Source organism: Lepidochelys kempii, chromosome 17 (assembly GCF_965140265.1).
Source record: "Lepidochelys kempii isolate rLepKem1 chromosome 17, rLepKem1.hap2, whole genome shotgun sequence".
Taxonomy (NCBI): domain Eukaryota; kingdom Metazoa; phylum Chordata; order Testudines; family Cheloniidae; genus Lepidochelys; species Lepidochelys kempii.
Window position 1 is genome coordinate 22,661,307 of NC_133272.1, and position 15,821 is coordinate 22,677,127.

Genomic DNA, 15,821 nt, shown 5'->3' on the forward strand with positions numbered 1-15,821 from the left:
CAGTGGATCTCAACCAGGGGGCTGGGGGCAGGTTTCAGGGGGTCTGCCAAGCGTGGCTGGCATTAGACTTGCTAGGGCCCAGGGCAGAAAGCCAAAGCCCCACGGTGCAGGACTGCAGCCCATGGCCCTGAGCCCCTCCACCGAAGGTTGAAGCTGAAGCCTGAACAACTTAGCTTTGCGGTGGCCCCTGTGTCATGAGGCTCTGGGCAACTGCCCTGCTTGCTACCCTTTAACGCCGGTCCTGGCTTTTATATGCAGAAAAACAGGGTGTGGCACAGCTGGGCTGGGGAGTTTTTATAGCGGGGGGGGGGGCTCAGTAAGGAAAAGGCTGAGAACCCTGATTTAGCTGCTCTTTTGCTGTGTTTGCACCAGGCCTAGCACGGGGGGGGGGGGGGGGCTGCTCCTTGACTAGGGCTCTTGGGCTCTGTGGTAAAACCGGCAGTATTGTAGCTCACCTACCTGTGCAACAAGGCTGCTTATAGCATTAGCACTAAAGGCTGAGGTGGACACTGGGTTGGACTCCAGGCCCAGTTCATTTCAGAGCAGAGCTCAGCTGCTGCTCCCAGTGAACTGGGGCTTGATTAGGTCAGAGATCAGCTCAGGCTTCACAACGCCCCAGGACAGCTGTGCTTCCCGAGGTCAGGCTTGGGGAACAAAGTATTCTCAGTGGCAGGAGCTCATTCTCCAAAGAGATCAGACTGAGCCTAAGCTAAGGGGTAAAGCTGCAGCACCTTTGTCCTAGCACCAGATGGAGAGAGGAAAATCCCCGGTTTCTTTGGGGTTTTTGTCCACATTAGTTTTGTGCAGCGCTTAGGCTCCGGTGGGACAGAAAATCTCTAGGGTGGAAAGTTTTCCTTTTTAACACATTTAATAATCTTGTCACAGCCTCTTGCCCAAATGTGTCTTCTCTTGGGAAGCTGTACAGGCCGGAGCCCGTAGGACAGGGGACTGGTGTTAAATCATAGCTAGGGTAGGGACTGTAAAGGGAGCTGCCCTAGTGATGAGTTGGGGATCCCTCGCTGACGACATGGGGAGGGACCTGTCCTACGTTGCTCCCTAGCAGCACCAACCGGCTAGTCACTGGGCTCCAGGCCATCCCGCGGGATCCAGGGGCCGGTAACTGGCCAGGGGAATATGACCTGTCCAGGGGGGACAGGGGGTTGTAGGAGAGGGGCTGTCTGTTAGAATGGGACCGTGTTCTTCACCCGGGGAATGGAGGGGCCCCAGGGGAAGAGTCTGAGCCCTTGGCAAGCGGCCGCGCCCCTCCCGGGTGCGATTGTGACACGGCCGGGGGCGCAGCTCGTGGCCCCGCGGCCCCGGCCCAGCGGCGGGCGGCCATGGAGCGGCAGGAGCAGGCGGGGCCGGCGGGCGCCGCCGAGCCCGGGGAGAGCCCGGACGCGCAGTTCCAGGCCGTGGTGCAGCGGACGCAGGTGCTGCTGCTGGCCGGCGAGACGTGGGAGGCGGACCGCGCCCGGGCCGCGCTCAGCTCCTTCGCCCACGAGGTGCTGCCCGTGGCCCGCCGCTCCGCCAGCCCCGCGCCGCCCAGCGCGCCGCCGGCCGGGCAGCTCGTCTTCTTCCTGTGCCGCGCCCCGTCGCTGCGGGGCCGGGCCGAGCGGCTGCGGGAGGTGCTGCGGGGCGTGCGGGAGCAGAGCCGCGGCGCGCCCGCCGCCCTGGTCGGGGTGATCGTGCAGCCCCGGCCGGAGGAGGAGGCGGAGGCGCGGCGCCGCCTGGAGGAGCTGCTCCTCGAGGTCTTCCAGCCGCCGGCGTCGGGGCCGGGCGCCGCGCCGCGGGTCGAGGTGCACACGGCCGTGTTCCGCCCCGGCCGGCCCGAGGGGGCCCTGGAGGTCAAGAAAGCCGCTTGCGAGGCCCTGAGGGAAGAGCCAGGTGCGGCGGGAGCTCGGCCGGCGGGGGCTCGGGGGGCGGCCGGGGCCGGGCCGGGCCTGGCGCGCTGAGGGCGGGGTGGGGACATGGGGCGCGGAGCGGGCGGCCTCTCCCTGGCCGTGCCGCCGAGCCCGGCTCTGAGGCCCCTTTGGGAGGCGCTCTCAGGCCAGCTCTACACATAAAAACTAGACGGGCCTGGCCGTGTGTTGCTCAGGGCCGTGAAAAATGAGATGCCCTGAGCGCCGTCCTGGGGTCAGCCCCACGCCAGTGTAGACAGGGCTGGGTGGAGGGAAGAGTTCACCCATGGACCTCCCTACTGCCCCGGAGAGCTGGATTATCGACACCCATGGAAGAGGCCTTTAGGGGGCGTAGGAAGCATCTACGCTCTGGTGCCCCGGTGGCCCAGCTGCAGCGTGGCAGCTGTGGCCCGGTAGCAGCGGAAGTGTAGACATGCCCTTAGGTGGAAGGTGCTGGGGAGGGCGGAGTATTGTCACTGTAGCCAATTTCATCTTCAGAGAAAGCTCTGATTCCCCAAGACCTCTGTCTCCTAGCGACAAAGAGCGACTGTGATCCCGGGCTGAGGGACGTGCTCGAGACTTGTGCCAGTGGAACCTGGACACGGAACTGAAAATCCCACCGGATTTACTGCCCCATCGCTGCTCTCTGCTGGCACCCCGTAGTCTCTCAGTAGGGCTGCCTGGCAGGATCTGCTGTTTGTTTCTTTCCCCACCCTGTAGCAGCCAAGAGCTCAGCCAGGCTGAATCTCTGGGATGCTGCGATTCCTCGAACAAGGGCCGGTTTTCATTGGGTAATCGAATCGTATTTCGGCTTGAGTCTGAAGCGCCAAGGTAGCTGACGTGATGCTGAGTGATCAGTGTAGACTAGAACAGGTAGTTCAGTATCCTGTCATCTTGTCGTGGCTGTACGCCACGAAGAGCGAGGTTAACTAACCCCCCACCACCTGACAAGCTGCTGAACACAACTTGGCCTCCTTGTCTGTGCTGCCCACTGCCATGCTCAGCATTTTACCTAGTTCGATTGCTACAATGGTGTGTGAACCGAGTGACGCTTCCTAGTGATGACAAACCCTGAGGGAGTGTGATGGGTAGAGGAGAAGGATGTGGCCAGTGGGTCCATGGACGGCATGTATCTATCGGCCTATGAGGGGAAGCAGGTCTTTGGCTTCTACTCTTGCCCCATGCCCTGATGTAGGGACCATTCAGGAGATGTATGAGGAATCTGTTCCTGAGACCTGAAGAACGGCTCTATGTAATCTTCAAAACTTGTCTCGCTCCCCAGCAGAAGTTGGTCCACTAAAAGCTATTCCCTTACCTTTCATTGTCTGTCTCAGACCATGAGAATGTGGATGCGCAAGAGCCTGTTTACTCAGACTGTGTCCTTTGTGTAGGAATGTCACCATTATTAGGAGGTGGCCCTGGCTTCATCAGCTCCCTGTTTAATACGCTCTGCATGTTTAATAAATGGAGAGTTTACCCCTTTTCCTAGGTCATTAGTGAAGATGTCAAATAAATTGGGCAAAACACCTATGCCTCGTCCACTGCCATAAACAAGAACTCCTAACTAAATACTGTCCCTTTTATTTGCACTCTTTGTTCACGATCCTTCAGGCAGTGTTTGGTTTGATTTCCAGACAGTGATGAGATTGTGGTGTTAGAGATTACTCAGACAGCCATTGTAAAGTTGGAGGAAGGTCATTGGACTATTCCCATGAACTTGATTTCAAGATTCAAGCCAAATTCTGCTGTTCCAGCCTCCAAATACGTGAATTATTCAAGTTTGTATGTAGAACTGTGCCTGAAATTTATGATGAAATTGCAATTTCTTTTTACAATTCTGTGATTTTTATTGATTTTTTTAGCCCAGTTATCCCACAATTATTGGGATTTACCAGTATTGTGACCAACTCTCATTCTTAGAGAGTGGGACTGCACAGACAATCCCCTTACTAATTAATTTGTGCACATTAATGTGCAAAGGCTGCCTGCATGCTAGCATGCAGGGTCTGAAGATCTGCATCTTCCACTCACCGTGGAGTTGATCTTCCTCCTCCATCTGCCAATCTCCCTGAAAGTACCTGCACCAGAGGCCGTTATGGATCCACAACAAGCAGTGCGCCCATGGCCAACTGTTGGCCATCGCCCTTGACCCTAGTGCGAATTTGTAAGTATGAAAGTGCTGCCCAAACCAATCACAAGGAAAGGACCTGTGAATAGGGTTGCCACATGTCCAGTGTTCAACTGGAACACACAGTCAAAAAGGGACCCTGGTGGCTCTGGTCAGCACTGCTGACCAGGCTGTTAAAAGTCTGGTTGGCAGCGCAGGAGGGCTGTAGGCTCCCTGCCCAGCTCCGTGGGGCTCCTGGAAGCGGCCAGCATGTTCAGCTCATTGGTGGAGAGGGGGCTATAGGGGCTTTGCGCGCTGCCCCAGCCCCGAGCGTTGGCCGGGAACCACAAGTGATGGAGGGAGGGGGAATGGTGTCTGCGGGAGTGGGGCCTAGTAGAAGGGGTGGAGCAGGTTTGAGGCCTTGGGGAAGGAGCAGGGGGTGGGGCAAGGTTGTATGGTTTTCTGCAATTAGAAAGTTGGCAACCCTACCTGTGAATAGGAGAATGTTCGGTGCAGTACAGACAGCCACCTCCTGCCTTCCTGCTGCAGAAGCAGGAAGGGGTGGAGCTCATAGTACCAATGAAGGCTGCTCTCTTCATAACCTGCCTGACTGCAGCAAGGAGGACGAGCTGCCTCATCAGCCCTGAGCCACAGAAACGTTGCTGGCTTCAACATTTTGTGGCTGACTGACACGAGCAAACTGCCTGGCGTTGTACTGTGTCATCTTTATGTTCACATGGGTTCACTTGGGGCAGGTCTGTCGTTCTGTTCTGGGTTTGGCAGCTACCAGCCCAGTGGGACGTGGGTCTTTAATTCTAGCCCCTAGGTGTTATTGCAATACAAATAACTAATAATGCCAAGCCTTGCAGAGTGGGAAGCATTCTGCTGTCCTTGTGTTTGACACCATAAGTGTTCACAGCAAGATGCACTGACCGGTTGATAAATTGGATGTAACTTTGAATCCTAGTGGAGGCGAAGAACAAAAGGCCCCATGTGTGCAGGAGGTTGGGGTTTGGGACAAGGGCTAGTCACTTATCACAGTAGTATCTGAGCTCCTTTCAGTTGCACATTAAACCACATGACCTACATCTATCACATGTCCATTCTCTCATCCCCTGTCAGGGAGAAGGGTGTGTAGTAGTGGGCTTTAGTTTGGAGTTTTTGTATTACTAAATATATACCCATGTGGCTAGACGTTGACGTTAGAGAAGGCAAAGTCAAAGACATTTTCCTTGTACTGTGAGCAGAAGGTGGAGAGGGCTGGGGTGGTCCTTAGTTCCTGGAAAAGTTCATTCCACAGCCTCGGACCAGCCCCTGAGAGAGCTCCATCTCCCGCTCAGGCAAGCTTTACCCTTATTGTAGAGAGCTCCACTGGGACAGAGGGGTAGAGTGGTCCATGGAGGCTCTATTGGGTGCTTGGGGAAGCAATAGGAGGAAGTGGAGAGGCTTATGTCAGCTCTGCTGATTGAGGGAGTGTGTCTGTCATTTGTGAACTGAGGTCATAACTTAAGAGGCCATGTTAGAGCTTTGGCTGCTAATGGATTCCCAGGGAGCTGCTGTGCTAAGAGTGTTTCTTCCAACTATGCCTGGCAAGATGTGGGTGAGCATTTCTTTTGGATGAAGAGACCACGGCCATTATCTGTACCTTTGTGATCTCTAGATTAGGCTGCTGTAACATGCTCTTTGTGGGGCTGCCTCCTAAGGAAACGTGGAAACTGAAACTGGTGCTAAACATTGCTGCCAGATTGTTTGCAGTGGAGCTTCAGACCAAGGGGAAAGAACACTAAGCTCTGGGTTCTCAACAGGTTGCTCGATGCTTTACACATGCAGATTGAGGAGCTGGTTTTCAGCTCTAAAGCTCTGAGTGGTTTTGAACCCAGTTACCTGAGACTTCTTTCCTCATGTGATCACGATGGCGTTGCAATCAATAGCCAACCTGCAGCAGGAGTTCCCTGGCTTTTGATGCGGGCAGGTGGCTGGCAGGGCATGCTCAGCAAGGGCTCCTTGACTCTGGAGATTGCTTCTCCCTTGCTGCACCAGATCCCGACTTTGTTAATCTTTCCCACATGTTGCCAAGCCCCTTCTCTTTCCCCAGGCAGCGAGAAGAAGGGGTGAGCTGAGAGCTCCTGGTCCTGAGACTTTGGGCAGGCTATTAGTTTGGGTGGCAATCTGTGTGGTTCTGTTTGTTGATTATATCTGAGAATGGGAATTGACTGTAAAGGTACAATGGACTTGAGGTGGGGCCTGTCCTTATACACTGAAAAAAAATATATGTATAGAATTTTTTTTTAACAATTTTTCATAACATTTTCTTTGCCAGAAGACGCTGTTTGGGTTTCACGAGCCACCCTCTTCAAAGCCCTGGGGGCGCTCTGTGTGGTGTGCGCTGCTATTGTTGGAAGCCAGTACATGAATACTCACACCTGAGACTGGGGTCCCATCAGGCCTGCTCCCTGCCCACAGGTGGGTGTCCTTTGACTTTACACTGCCAAGTTACATTTAGCCATTAGCAAATGAATCTGTCCACAGCAACGTCCCATTAGTAAACCCATTTGTCTAACGTAGTCTGTATGCCAGATGGAAGCTGGTTAAGTGACTCGTGCTGTATTCTAAATAAAATATGCTTAGCAGTTCATTAGATTTTGGCATCCGTAACTAATTACATTTGTTGCATCACTCTTACGGCAGGGACTCTTATACTGCAATATGCTCATGTCACAGGAACACTACCCCAATGCAGGGCCCATTCGTGGCAATAATAGTTTATATGGTCTCTGGCCAGTGCCTTTTATCTGTGGATCTCCAAGCCCTTCACAGCATCCCTGTGGGGTGATAGAAGTAAAACTTTGTTCCAGTTGGAGAGAGGATGTCTCTCTTCCTGTTCTAAGTACCTAGAGCCTGATTCAAGCCCCTTTGAACCACCCAGCTGGCACAGAGGAGCTGAATCTGACCCTGAGGATTCCCTGGGCATAGCATAGCCAACTCAGACACCAAATACCCACAGTCTACCGTGCCCTAGAGGTGATGCCCATGGTGGAGCATGCCCATGCGATACCCAGGTAGTGTAATGTCCTATGTACCATTTATATTGCTGTAAGGGGTAGAGTCCAGTTGGGTCGGGGTTGCATTGTGCTCTTCACTGAACAAACATACAGTACGTGACAGTCCCTGCCCCAAAGACCTTACAAACCACACCTGGTCGGTGGGTCTAAGCTAGAGCAGTACACATGAATCATGAGATTCATGGAGGTGCAGTTTGCTCCCATAAGCAGTGCCAAGCGTGTCTTGCTATAAGAGAAAGTTTGTCCCTGGATTTCGAGGGTAGGAAGGTCTTAAATCCACATCGTCATTGCCCGGACACGCCAGCCCCCACCTATGTGGCTTGTAGAAGCAGCCTTGTCATGGGTTCACTTTGCTGCCCTCCAAGAGGTGCCCCGACCTGTTTTTGCTGGAGCTGTGCTGACGTTCTCCTGGCCTCTGTACAAAGTTTGGGGCAGGGGGATTGTTTGTGCCAGATGGAAATGCTCACCCCTGCTTACCAAAGCCAAGAGAGAAATGACTCTCGGGTTGAAAGCAAGGGGGTGCAGGCTGGTACGGAGTACCGGTAAAAAGGAGCCGCCAGTATTGGCCCTACCGTTGACTTTAAAGCGCTTTAAGGGTCCTGCTTAAAGTGCTGCCGCAGCAGCTCTTTACATTCCTGCCCCTTTTGTGCCCCCACATTGGCGGCCATTACTGGCAGGGCCGCCGATAGGGGGCGCACAAGGGGCAGCAACGACCCGGCAGGGCCGCCGATAGGGGGCGCACAAGGGGCAGCGACGACCTGGCAGGGCCGCCGATAGGGGGCGCACAAGGGGCAGCGACGACCCGGCAGGGCCGCCGATAGGGGGCGCACAAGGGGCAGCGACGACCCGGCAGGGCCGCCGATAGGGGGCGCACAAGGGGCAGCGACATTAAAGCAGTGCCGTGGCAGCACTTTAATGTCGTTGCCCCTTTTGCCCCCCCTGGCAGCCCACGGGGGGGAAAGAGGGAAGGAGCAAAAGAAGTAGCTGCCCAGGGCCGCAATTTAAAAGGGCCCAAGGCTCCGGCTGCCGCTGCCACAGCCCTGGGCCCTTTAAATTGCTGCTGGAGCCCCGGGCGACGTGGGCCAGGCAGCGCAGATGAGCTGGCTGGGGGATGCTGATCCCAGCCCCGCCTCTTCCCCCCGAGGCCCCGCCCCTTCCAGGGGAGCCGGAGCTGGCCCCGTACCGGTAAGAGCTCCATTTTACTTTCCACCCTGACGACTCTTATACTCAAGCTACGCGAGGGGTTTTCCATGGCTTGGAGAGTAAACCAGTTACAACCAAAATAAAACACGTACTGAAGTGCTTTTTCCCTTCAGGCAAAACATAAGAATTAACATTAGTGACTAGGCAGCTGGCTCCTCTGTAAACGTGTGATGTGTTTTTCTTTAATGGTGTGGTCTGAATCGCTGTCACATAGGGAGCGTACAACCATATGGTTACTAATGCATGCGTGTTACTTACAGCTCACAGCCGCTGTCTCCTAACTTGATGTTTGTGTCCCACCCCCCTTCTTTTTTCTTCAGGCCTCCTCCATCTGGATCTTAACTACCATCCAAAATAAACATCATCATCATGTAATATTTGTGTGTCCATACCTTTACATTTAAAATTAAAACATTTTTCACACTTTAAAACATGAATATGCAGCAGTCACGTTTTAGGTCTTACTCCTCGGAACAAATACGTTTGCTATCAGAAAAATGGAAATATGTTTCAGACTATTCTGATATTTCCACTATTTTTCACTTTTTAAATGTCAATTTTCAGTCCTGTGGTTTTCTCCAATTAGCACACTAGCCAATCTTGATAAATGCGATTACCAGCTTCAACATAAAACAGGGCAGATCAGCTAGACTGGTTCACTAAGTGATCATTGTGTTGTCACTGTGGATCAGGACTGGGGTTACTACGAACGCATCACTGAAAGAAGTACAGCTTTATATTGTGAAGACTAGTTAGTGCAAAAATAAAGTGCGATTTATGCTCACGTGTAAAGATCCAGTTGAATTTTACAGGTGAATAACAAATGAATCTTAACATTTATTAAAATTAGTCTATCACTTCTGAGATCACTTCTGAATATTATTTTAACTAATTGACCTTTTTACCTCTGTTCAGACTCCTCCGTCTGTTATTCCTTCATCAGACATCTCAACATGAGTCAACAGTGCTGGTAGCAAAAAAAGCAAACGCAGTCTTGGGTTGCATTAACAGGGGGATAGCATGCAACATAGACACTCTTTTGTTTTTGCCTGTGGGTGCTTTTGAAGAGGTGTGTGTGTGTTTTGGGGTGGGAGGGGGTGCTCTGCAGTTTGGGGCAGTTTTCAGCATATTTATACACTTCTTTCATATTCTAGTGATTGAATGTGTCTGTCATTGGTACCTTTATTTTAATAATGATTAAATTGTTATGAATTACGTAATTACATTATGAATTACAGTATATTAAAATAATTGCAATCAGCTACAAGCTGTCTTCACTAACGTCCCAGTTTAAAAACATTGTCTCACTGTAGCTTTCTGGATGAAGCTGTCAACAATCTTATTTACATCTAGTTCCCGGGTACGATCTACATCAGGGGTGGGCAAACTTTTTGGCCCGAAGGCCACACTGGGGTGCGAAACTGTATGGAACGCTGGGTAGAGAAGGCTGTGCCCCCCAAACAGCCTGGCCCCTGCCCCCTATTCGTCCCCTTCCACTTCCCACCCCTTGATTGTTCCCTTCAGAACCCCCGACCCATCCAACCCCCCCTGCTCCTTGTCCCCTGACTGCCCCCTCCTGGGACCCCTCTGCCCCAAACTGCCCCCCCCGGAATCCCACCCCTTATCTAACCCCCCCCTGCTCCCTGTACCCTGACTGCTCCAACCTATCCACACCCCCGCCCCTTGACAGGCCCCCCAGGTCTCCCATGCCCTATCCAACCCTCCCTGTTCCCCAACCCCTGACTGCCCCAGAACCTCTGCCCCATCCAACCGCCCCCAGGCTCCCTGTCCCCTGACTGCCCCCCAGAACTCCCTACCCCTAACCGCCCCCGTCCCCTGAGTGCCCCCCAGGACCCTCCCCCACCGCCACCCCCTTACCATGCTGCACAGAGTGGCAGGAACTCGCAGTCCCGCTGCCCAACTGCGTGGGAGGAAGAGCAGTGTGGGAGGGGCCGGGGGCGAGCCTCACAGGCCAGGAGCTCAGGGGCTGGGCAGGACAGTCCTGCGGGCCGGATGTGGCCCACTGGCCATAGTTTGCCCACCTCTGGTCTAGATACATGTTAAGGACAGCTACACTATTCAGTTGTGTCTGTCCCATTGATGACTGGAGATCATTTTTAAGACTCCTGAAGCTGGAGAATCAGCATTCTGCGGTTCAGGATGATACAGGCACAGTGAGAAGGATTTTTATACGTTTGCAGTACAGCTTCCAGGGTACTGCAAGTGACTCCAAGATCTCTTTCTTCATGGGTAGCAGCTAATTTAGGCCCCATCATTTTGTATGTATAGTTGGGGTCATATTTTGCCACGTGCATTTAACATTGAATTTCATCCGCCATTTTGTTGCCCACTCACCCAGTTTTGTGAGATCCCTTTGTAACTCTTCGCAGTCTGCCTGGGACTTAACTATCTTGAGTAATTTTGTATCGTCTGCAAATTTTGCCACCTCGCTGTTTACCCCTTTTTCCAGGTCATTTATGAATATGTTGAATAGGACTGGGCCCAGTACAGACCCCTGGGGGACATTACCATTTACCTCTCTCCATTCTGAAAACGGACCATTTCGTCCTACCCTTTGTTTCCTGCCTTTTAACCAGTTACTGATCCACGAGGCGACCTTCCCTCTTACCCCATGGCTGCTCGCTTCGCCTAAGAGTCTTTGGTGATGTGCAATTGCTGCTGCTCCAGGTTGCTGCAGGCTGGGGTGACTGCAGACACTGGAACTGAGAGCAGGGTGACTGCTGGGCCCGGGCATGGAGAAGGGAGCCACAATACTTAAATGCAGAGAAGACAAAAGCTGGACCTAGGGAGGGGAGGGGAGGGGAGGGGCAGCTCAGTGGTTTGAGCCTTGGCCTGCAAAACCCAGGGTTCTGAGTTCAATCCTTGAGGGGGCCATTGAGGGATCTAGGGCCAAAAATGGGGATTGGTCCTGCTCTGAGCAGGGGGTTGGACTAGATGACCTCCTGAGGTCCCTTCCAACCCTGAGATTCTATGATCTGGGGGGTGGATGGGATCAAGGAGCCTCTGGGGGATGGGAAAAAGGCTGCAACTGGGAGTTGGGGGAGGGGAAGTGTGGGACTGGCAGTCCAAGGGAAATGGGGGGTACTGTGGGGGAGAGGATGCCAGTCTGATGAGTTTTTTGGGGAGACCTGGGGCTGGCTGGACAAAGAGACTGGGACAAGGAGGATGGAGTCTGAGATTTGAAGAGGAGCCTGGGCAGGACCCTGGAATTGGAAGCCAGTGTGGTGTGGAAATGGGGGTGAAAGGGAAAGATGACTGGGAACGAGGAGCCAGGGATGGGGAGACTAAAACTTGCTGGGCAAGGAGACTGGGCCTGGGATGAGAAGCCTAAGGAGTGGAGACTGAGATGGTGTAGGCAAAAAGAATGGGACTGGAATGAAGACATAGGAGGTGAGTAGGAGACAGGGACAGGTTGGAGGGGATAGGGCAGAAGGGATCAAGCTTGAGGGGTCTGTTACCACAAGAACACTCTCATCCAGAGGCTGAAGTGGAACCCACCATTCCTCTGCTGTCAGCAGTATCTGTGAAACCCACTGCCAAAATCCCATACCCCTCTAGTGCTGGTCCACATAGAGGATGACAGCCTACTACTGCTACCAGTTACTCTGTTATCTCAAGTGGCAGAGGTCTGTGCAGTGGATCTAGAGGTCCCTGCTGATAACCCATGTGGGGGCTGGTATGATGGCACATGGTGGAATTTCTGTTTTTTCATATTGCTTTTTTAAAAAATCTAGGAAATTACACCCACAAACTACATTCAAAGCACATTAAGGTCACAAAGTCATGCACTCAAAAGTTAGGAAAGGCCAGAATTAAGGTTGCCAGTGCAGCCTGAATTTGGTCCCCTTGCGTGTATGTACTTGTCATGGAGCCACAAGATCAGTGCTATGCCCCCAGCTTTTGAAGTCTCTTGGAGGAACTCCTTCAGTGTGCCAGACTCCCAAAGGATCTCACTCTTCCTTCAGGGTAGGCCCTGCAGTCTCACTGCCTCCTAGACTGAGCTACAGGGGCTTCAGCACTGCTGCTTCACGCTGAGAGCGCTGCCCAGTGAGTCCAACGGAGCCAGACCCTGGCAGACTTGTCCACTCTTCAGGAGCTAATGCTCCCCAGCCAGGATTTATAGTGCTGCCGGTTTTCAAAGCCGAGTAGGATTTATTCGTCATAGAAGGGTAGGACTGGAAGGGACCCCAAGAGGTAGTCTAGTCCAGTCCCCTGCACTCAAGGCAGGATTAAGTATTATCTAGACCATCCCTGACAGGTGTTTGTCCAACCTGCTCTTAAAAATCTCCAATGATGGAGATTCCACAACCTCCCTAGGCAATTTATTCCAGTGCTTAACCACCCTGACAGGAAGTTTTCCTGATGTCCAACCTAAACCTTCCTTGATGCAATTTAAACCCATTGCTTTTATCCTCAAAGGTTAAGAAGAACAATTTTTCTCCTTCCTCCTTGTAACAACATTTTATGTACTTGAAACTTACCATGTCGTCTCCCCCCTCTGCCCCCCCTTCTCTTCTCCAGACTAAACAAACCCATTTTCTTTCAATCTTCCCTCATAGGTCATGTTTTCTAGACCTTTAATAATTTTTGTTGCTCTTCTCTGGACTCTCTCCAATTTGTCCACATCTTTCCTGAAATGTGACACCCAGAACTGGACACAATACTCCAGCTGAGGCCTAATCAGCATGGAGTAGAGCAGAAGAATTACTTTTTGTGTCTTGCTTACAACACTCCTGCTAATACATCCCAGAATGATGTTTGCTTTTTTTGCCACAGTGTTACACTGTTGACTCATATTTAGCTTGTGATCCGCTCTGACCCCCAGATCTCTTTCCACAGTACTCCTTCCTAGGCAGTCATTTCCCATTTTCTATGTGTGGAACTGATTGTTCTTTCCTAAGCGGAGTACTTTGCATTTGTCCTTATTGAATGTCATCCTATTTACTTCAGACCATTTCTCCAGTTTGCCCAGATCATTTTGAATTTTAGTCCTGTCCTCCAAAGCACTTGCAACCCCTCCCAGCTTGGTATCATCTGCAAACTTTATAAGTGTACTTTCTATGTAATTATCCAAATCATTGAAGATACTGACCAGAACCAGACCCAGGACCAATCCCTGCAGGACCCCTCTCGATATGTCCTTCCAGCTTATCTGTGAACCACTCTCTGGGAACAGTTTTCTAACCAGTTATACACCCACATTATAGTAGCTCCATCTAGGCTATATTTCCCTAGTTTATTTATGAGAAGGGCAATGCAAGACAGTAACAAAAGCCTTACTAAAGTCAAGATATACCACATCTATGGCTTCCCCCTCTTCAGAAGGCTTGTTACCCTGTCAAAGAAAGTTATTAGGTTGGTTTGACATGATTTGTTCTTGACAAATCCATGCTGATGGTTACTTATCACCTTATTATCTTCTAGGAGTTTGAAAATTGATTTGATTATTTGCTCCATTATCTTTCCGGGTACAGAAGTTAAGCTGACTGGTCTGTAATTCCCCAAGTTGTCCTTATTCCCCTTTTTATAGATGGGCACTAGATTTGCCCTCTTCCATTCCCTTGGGATCTCTCCCATCTTCCGTGAGTTTTCAAAGATAATCGCTAATGGCTCAGCTTTCTCCTCAGTCAGCTCCTTGAGTATTCTAGGATGTATTTCATCAGGCCCTGGTGACTTGAAGACCTCTAACTTGTCTCTAGTTCTTTCCCTATTTTAACCTCAGAGGCTACCTCATTTTCATTGGCATTCACTCTGTTAGGTGTCTGATTCCTGCTAAACTTTTTGGTGAAAACTGAAACAAAAAAGTCATTTTGCACCTCTGCCATTTCCACATTTTCTGTTACTGTTTTCCCCCCACCCCTCATTTAGTAATTGGCCCACCCTGTCCTTAGTCTTCCTCTTGCTTCTAATGTAGTTGTAGAATATTTTCTTGTTACCCTTAGCTTAATCTCATTTTGTGCCTTGGCTTTGCTAATTTTGTCTCTGTGTGCTTGTGTTGTTTGTTTATATTCATCCTTTGTAATTTGACCCATTTCCCCCTTTTTGTAGGACTCTTTTTTGAGCTTTAAATCATTGAAGATTGCCTGGTGGTCTCTTGCCAGACTTCCTATCTTTCCTACACAGTGAAATAGTTTGCTCTTGTGCCCTTCACAATTTGACCTGAACTGTTTCTATAACTCATCTGTATCATCATCATCATCACTAAAGCAGGGGGATCAAACTCATTCACTGATGAGGACCAGATGACCCTTTCACGTAGGGTTAGTAGACTGTATTTTCTGCACACATTTCATGCTTGATCATTGTCTGTTCTCCACTGCAACCCCTTCCACATCTAAATCCCTTCTGCCCTTCATACAGAGGGATGTCAATTAGGCTCAGCCTGTGTCCTGCTGCATCGATCCCTCTAGCCAGTTTCACATTGCAGCTGGCTCTGTGCAAGCTAGCGAGATACTGGGATGTTGCTCTGGCTGCGGCTGTGCTTACCATAATCGAAAGAGATGGGGGATATTTTCAAGTGTCCAAAGGTTTTATAAGCAACAGAATAAACAGGCTTTTAAAAATGCTAATTATTATTACATAGTGGCTCTTGTAAACAAGCCAGACCCTTAAACTTTGATCGTTAACTAGCAGATGTATCTGAAGCACAAGGTCTGTTTGTTTTTTATAATGCAATTTGCATGGATATCTGAGGCTATTGCTAGGAGCCGAACCATGGAGTCTCGGTGTTCTGGTCATGGGCAAGCACAGTCTTTTTATGATTAACTTTCATTAAACCGGCAGAGAGTCCGGTGGCACCTTAGAGACTAACAGACATATGGGAGCAGACGCTTCCGTGGGTGAATACCCACTTCCTCGGATGCACGTAGTGGAAATTTCCAGAGGCAGATATAAATATGCAAGCAAGAATCAGGCTAAGGATAACGAGGTTAGTTCAATCAGGGAGGATGAGGCCCTCTTTGAGCAGTTGAGGTGTGACACCACGGGAGGAGACGCTGTTTTTGTCGTTGGCGAGCCAGTCACAGTCTGTGTTTAATCCTGAGCTGATGGTGTCCAATTTGCAAATGAACTGAAGCTCAGCAGTTTCTCTTTGAAGTCTGGTCCTGAAGTTTTTCTGCTGCAGGACGGCTACCTTTACATCTGCTATTGTGTGTCCAGGGAGGTTGAAGTGTTCTCCTACAGGTTTTTGTAAATTGCCATTCCTAATATCTGATTTGTGCCCATTTGTCCTTTTACATAGGGACTGTCCAGTTTGGCCGATGTACATAGCAGAGGGGCACTGCTGGCACATGATGGCGTAGATTACATTGGTGGACGTGCAGGTGAATGAACCGGTGATGGTGTGGTGGATCTGGTTAGGTCCTGTGATGGTGTCGCTGGTGTAGATATGTGGGCAGAGTTGGCATCGAGGTTTGTTGCATGGTGTTAGAGTTAGCGTTAGAGTTACTATGGTGCGGTGTGTCGTTGCTGGTGAGAATATGCTTCAGGTTGGCGGGTTGTCTGTGGGCAAGGACTGGCCTGCGTCCCAAG

At 51.1% G+C, this 15,821-nt stretch overlaps 1 protein-coding gene across 1 annotated transcript in view; it reads left to right on the forward strand.

Moving 5' to 3' along the window:
• Positions 1-458: 458 nt before the first annotated feature.
• The window catches only part of LOC140899603 (angiopoietin-related protein 6-like), a 36,374-nt gene continuing 21,011 nt past the window's right edge, over positions 459-15,821 (forward strand). Inside the window, exon 1 of the mRNA XM_073315393.1 lies at positions 459-1,884. Within this exon, the coding sequence (XP_073171494.1) occupies positions 1,338-1,884 (547 nt within the window). The 5' untranslated portion in view covers positions 459-1,337. The remainder of the gene's footprint in view (positions 1,885-15,821) is intronic.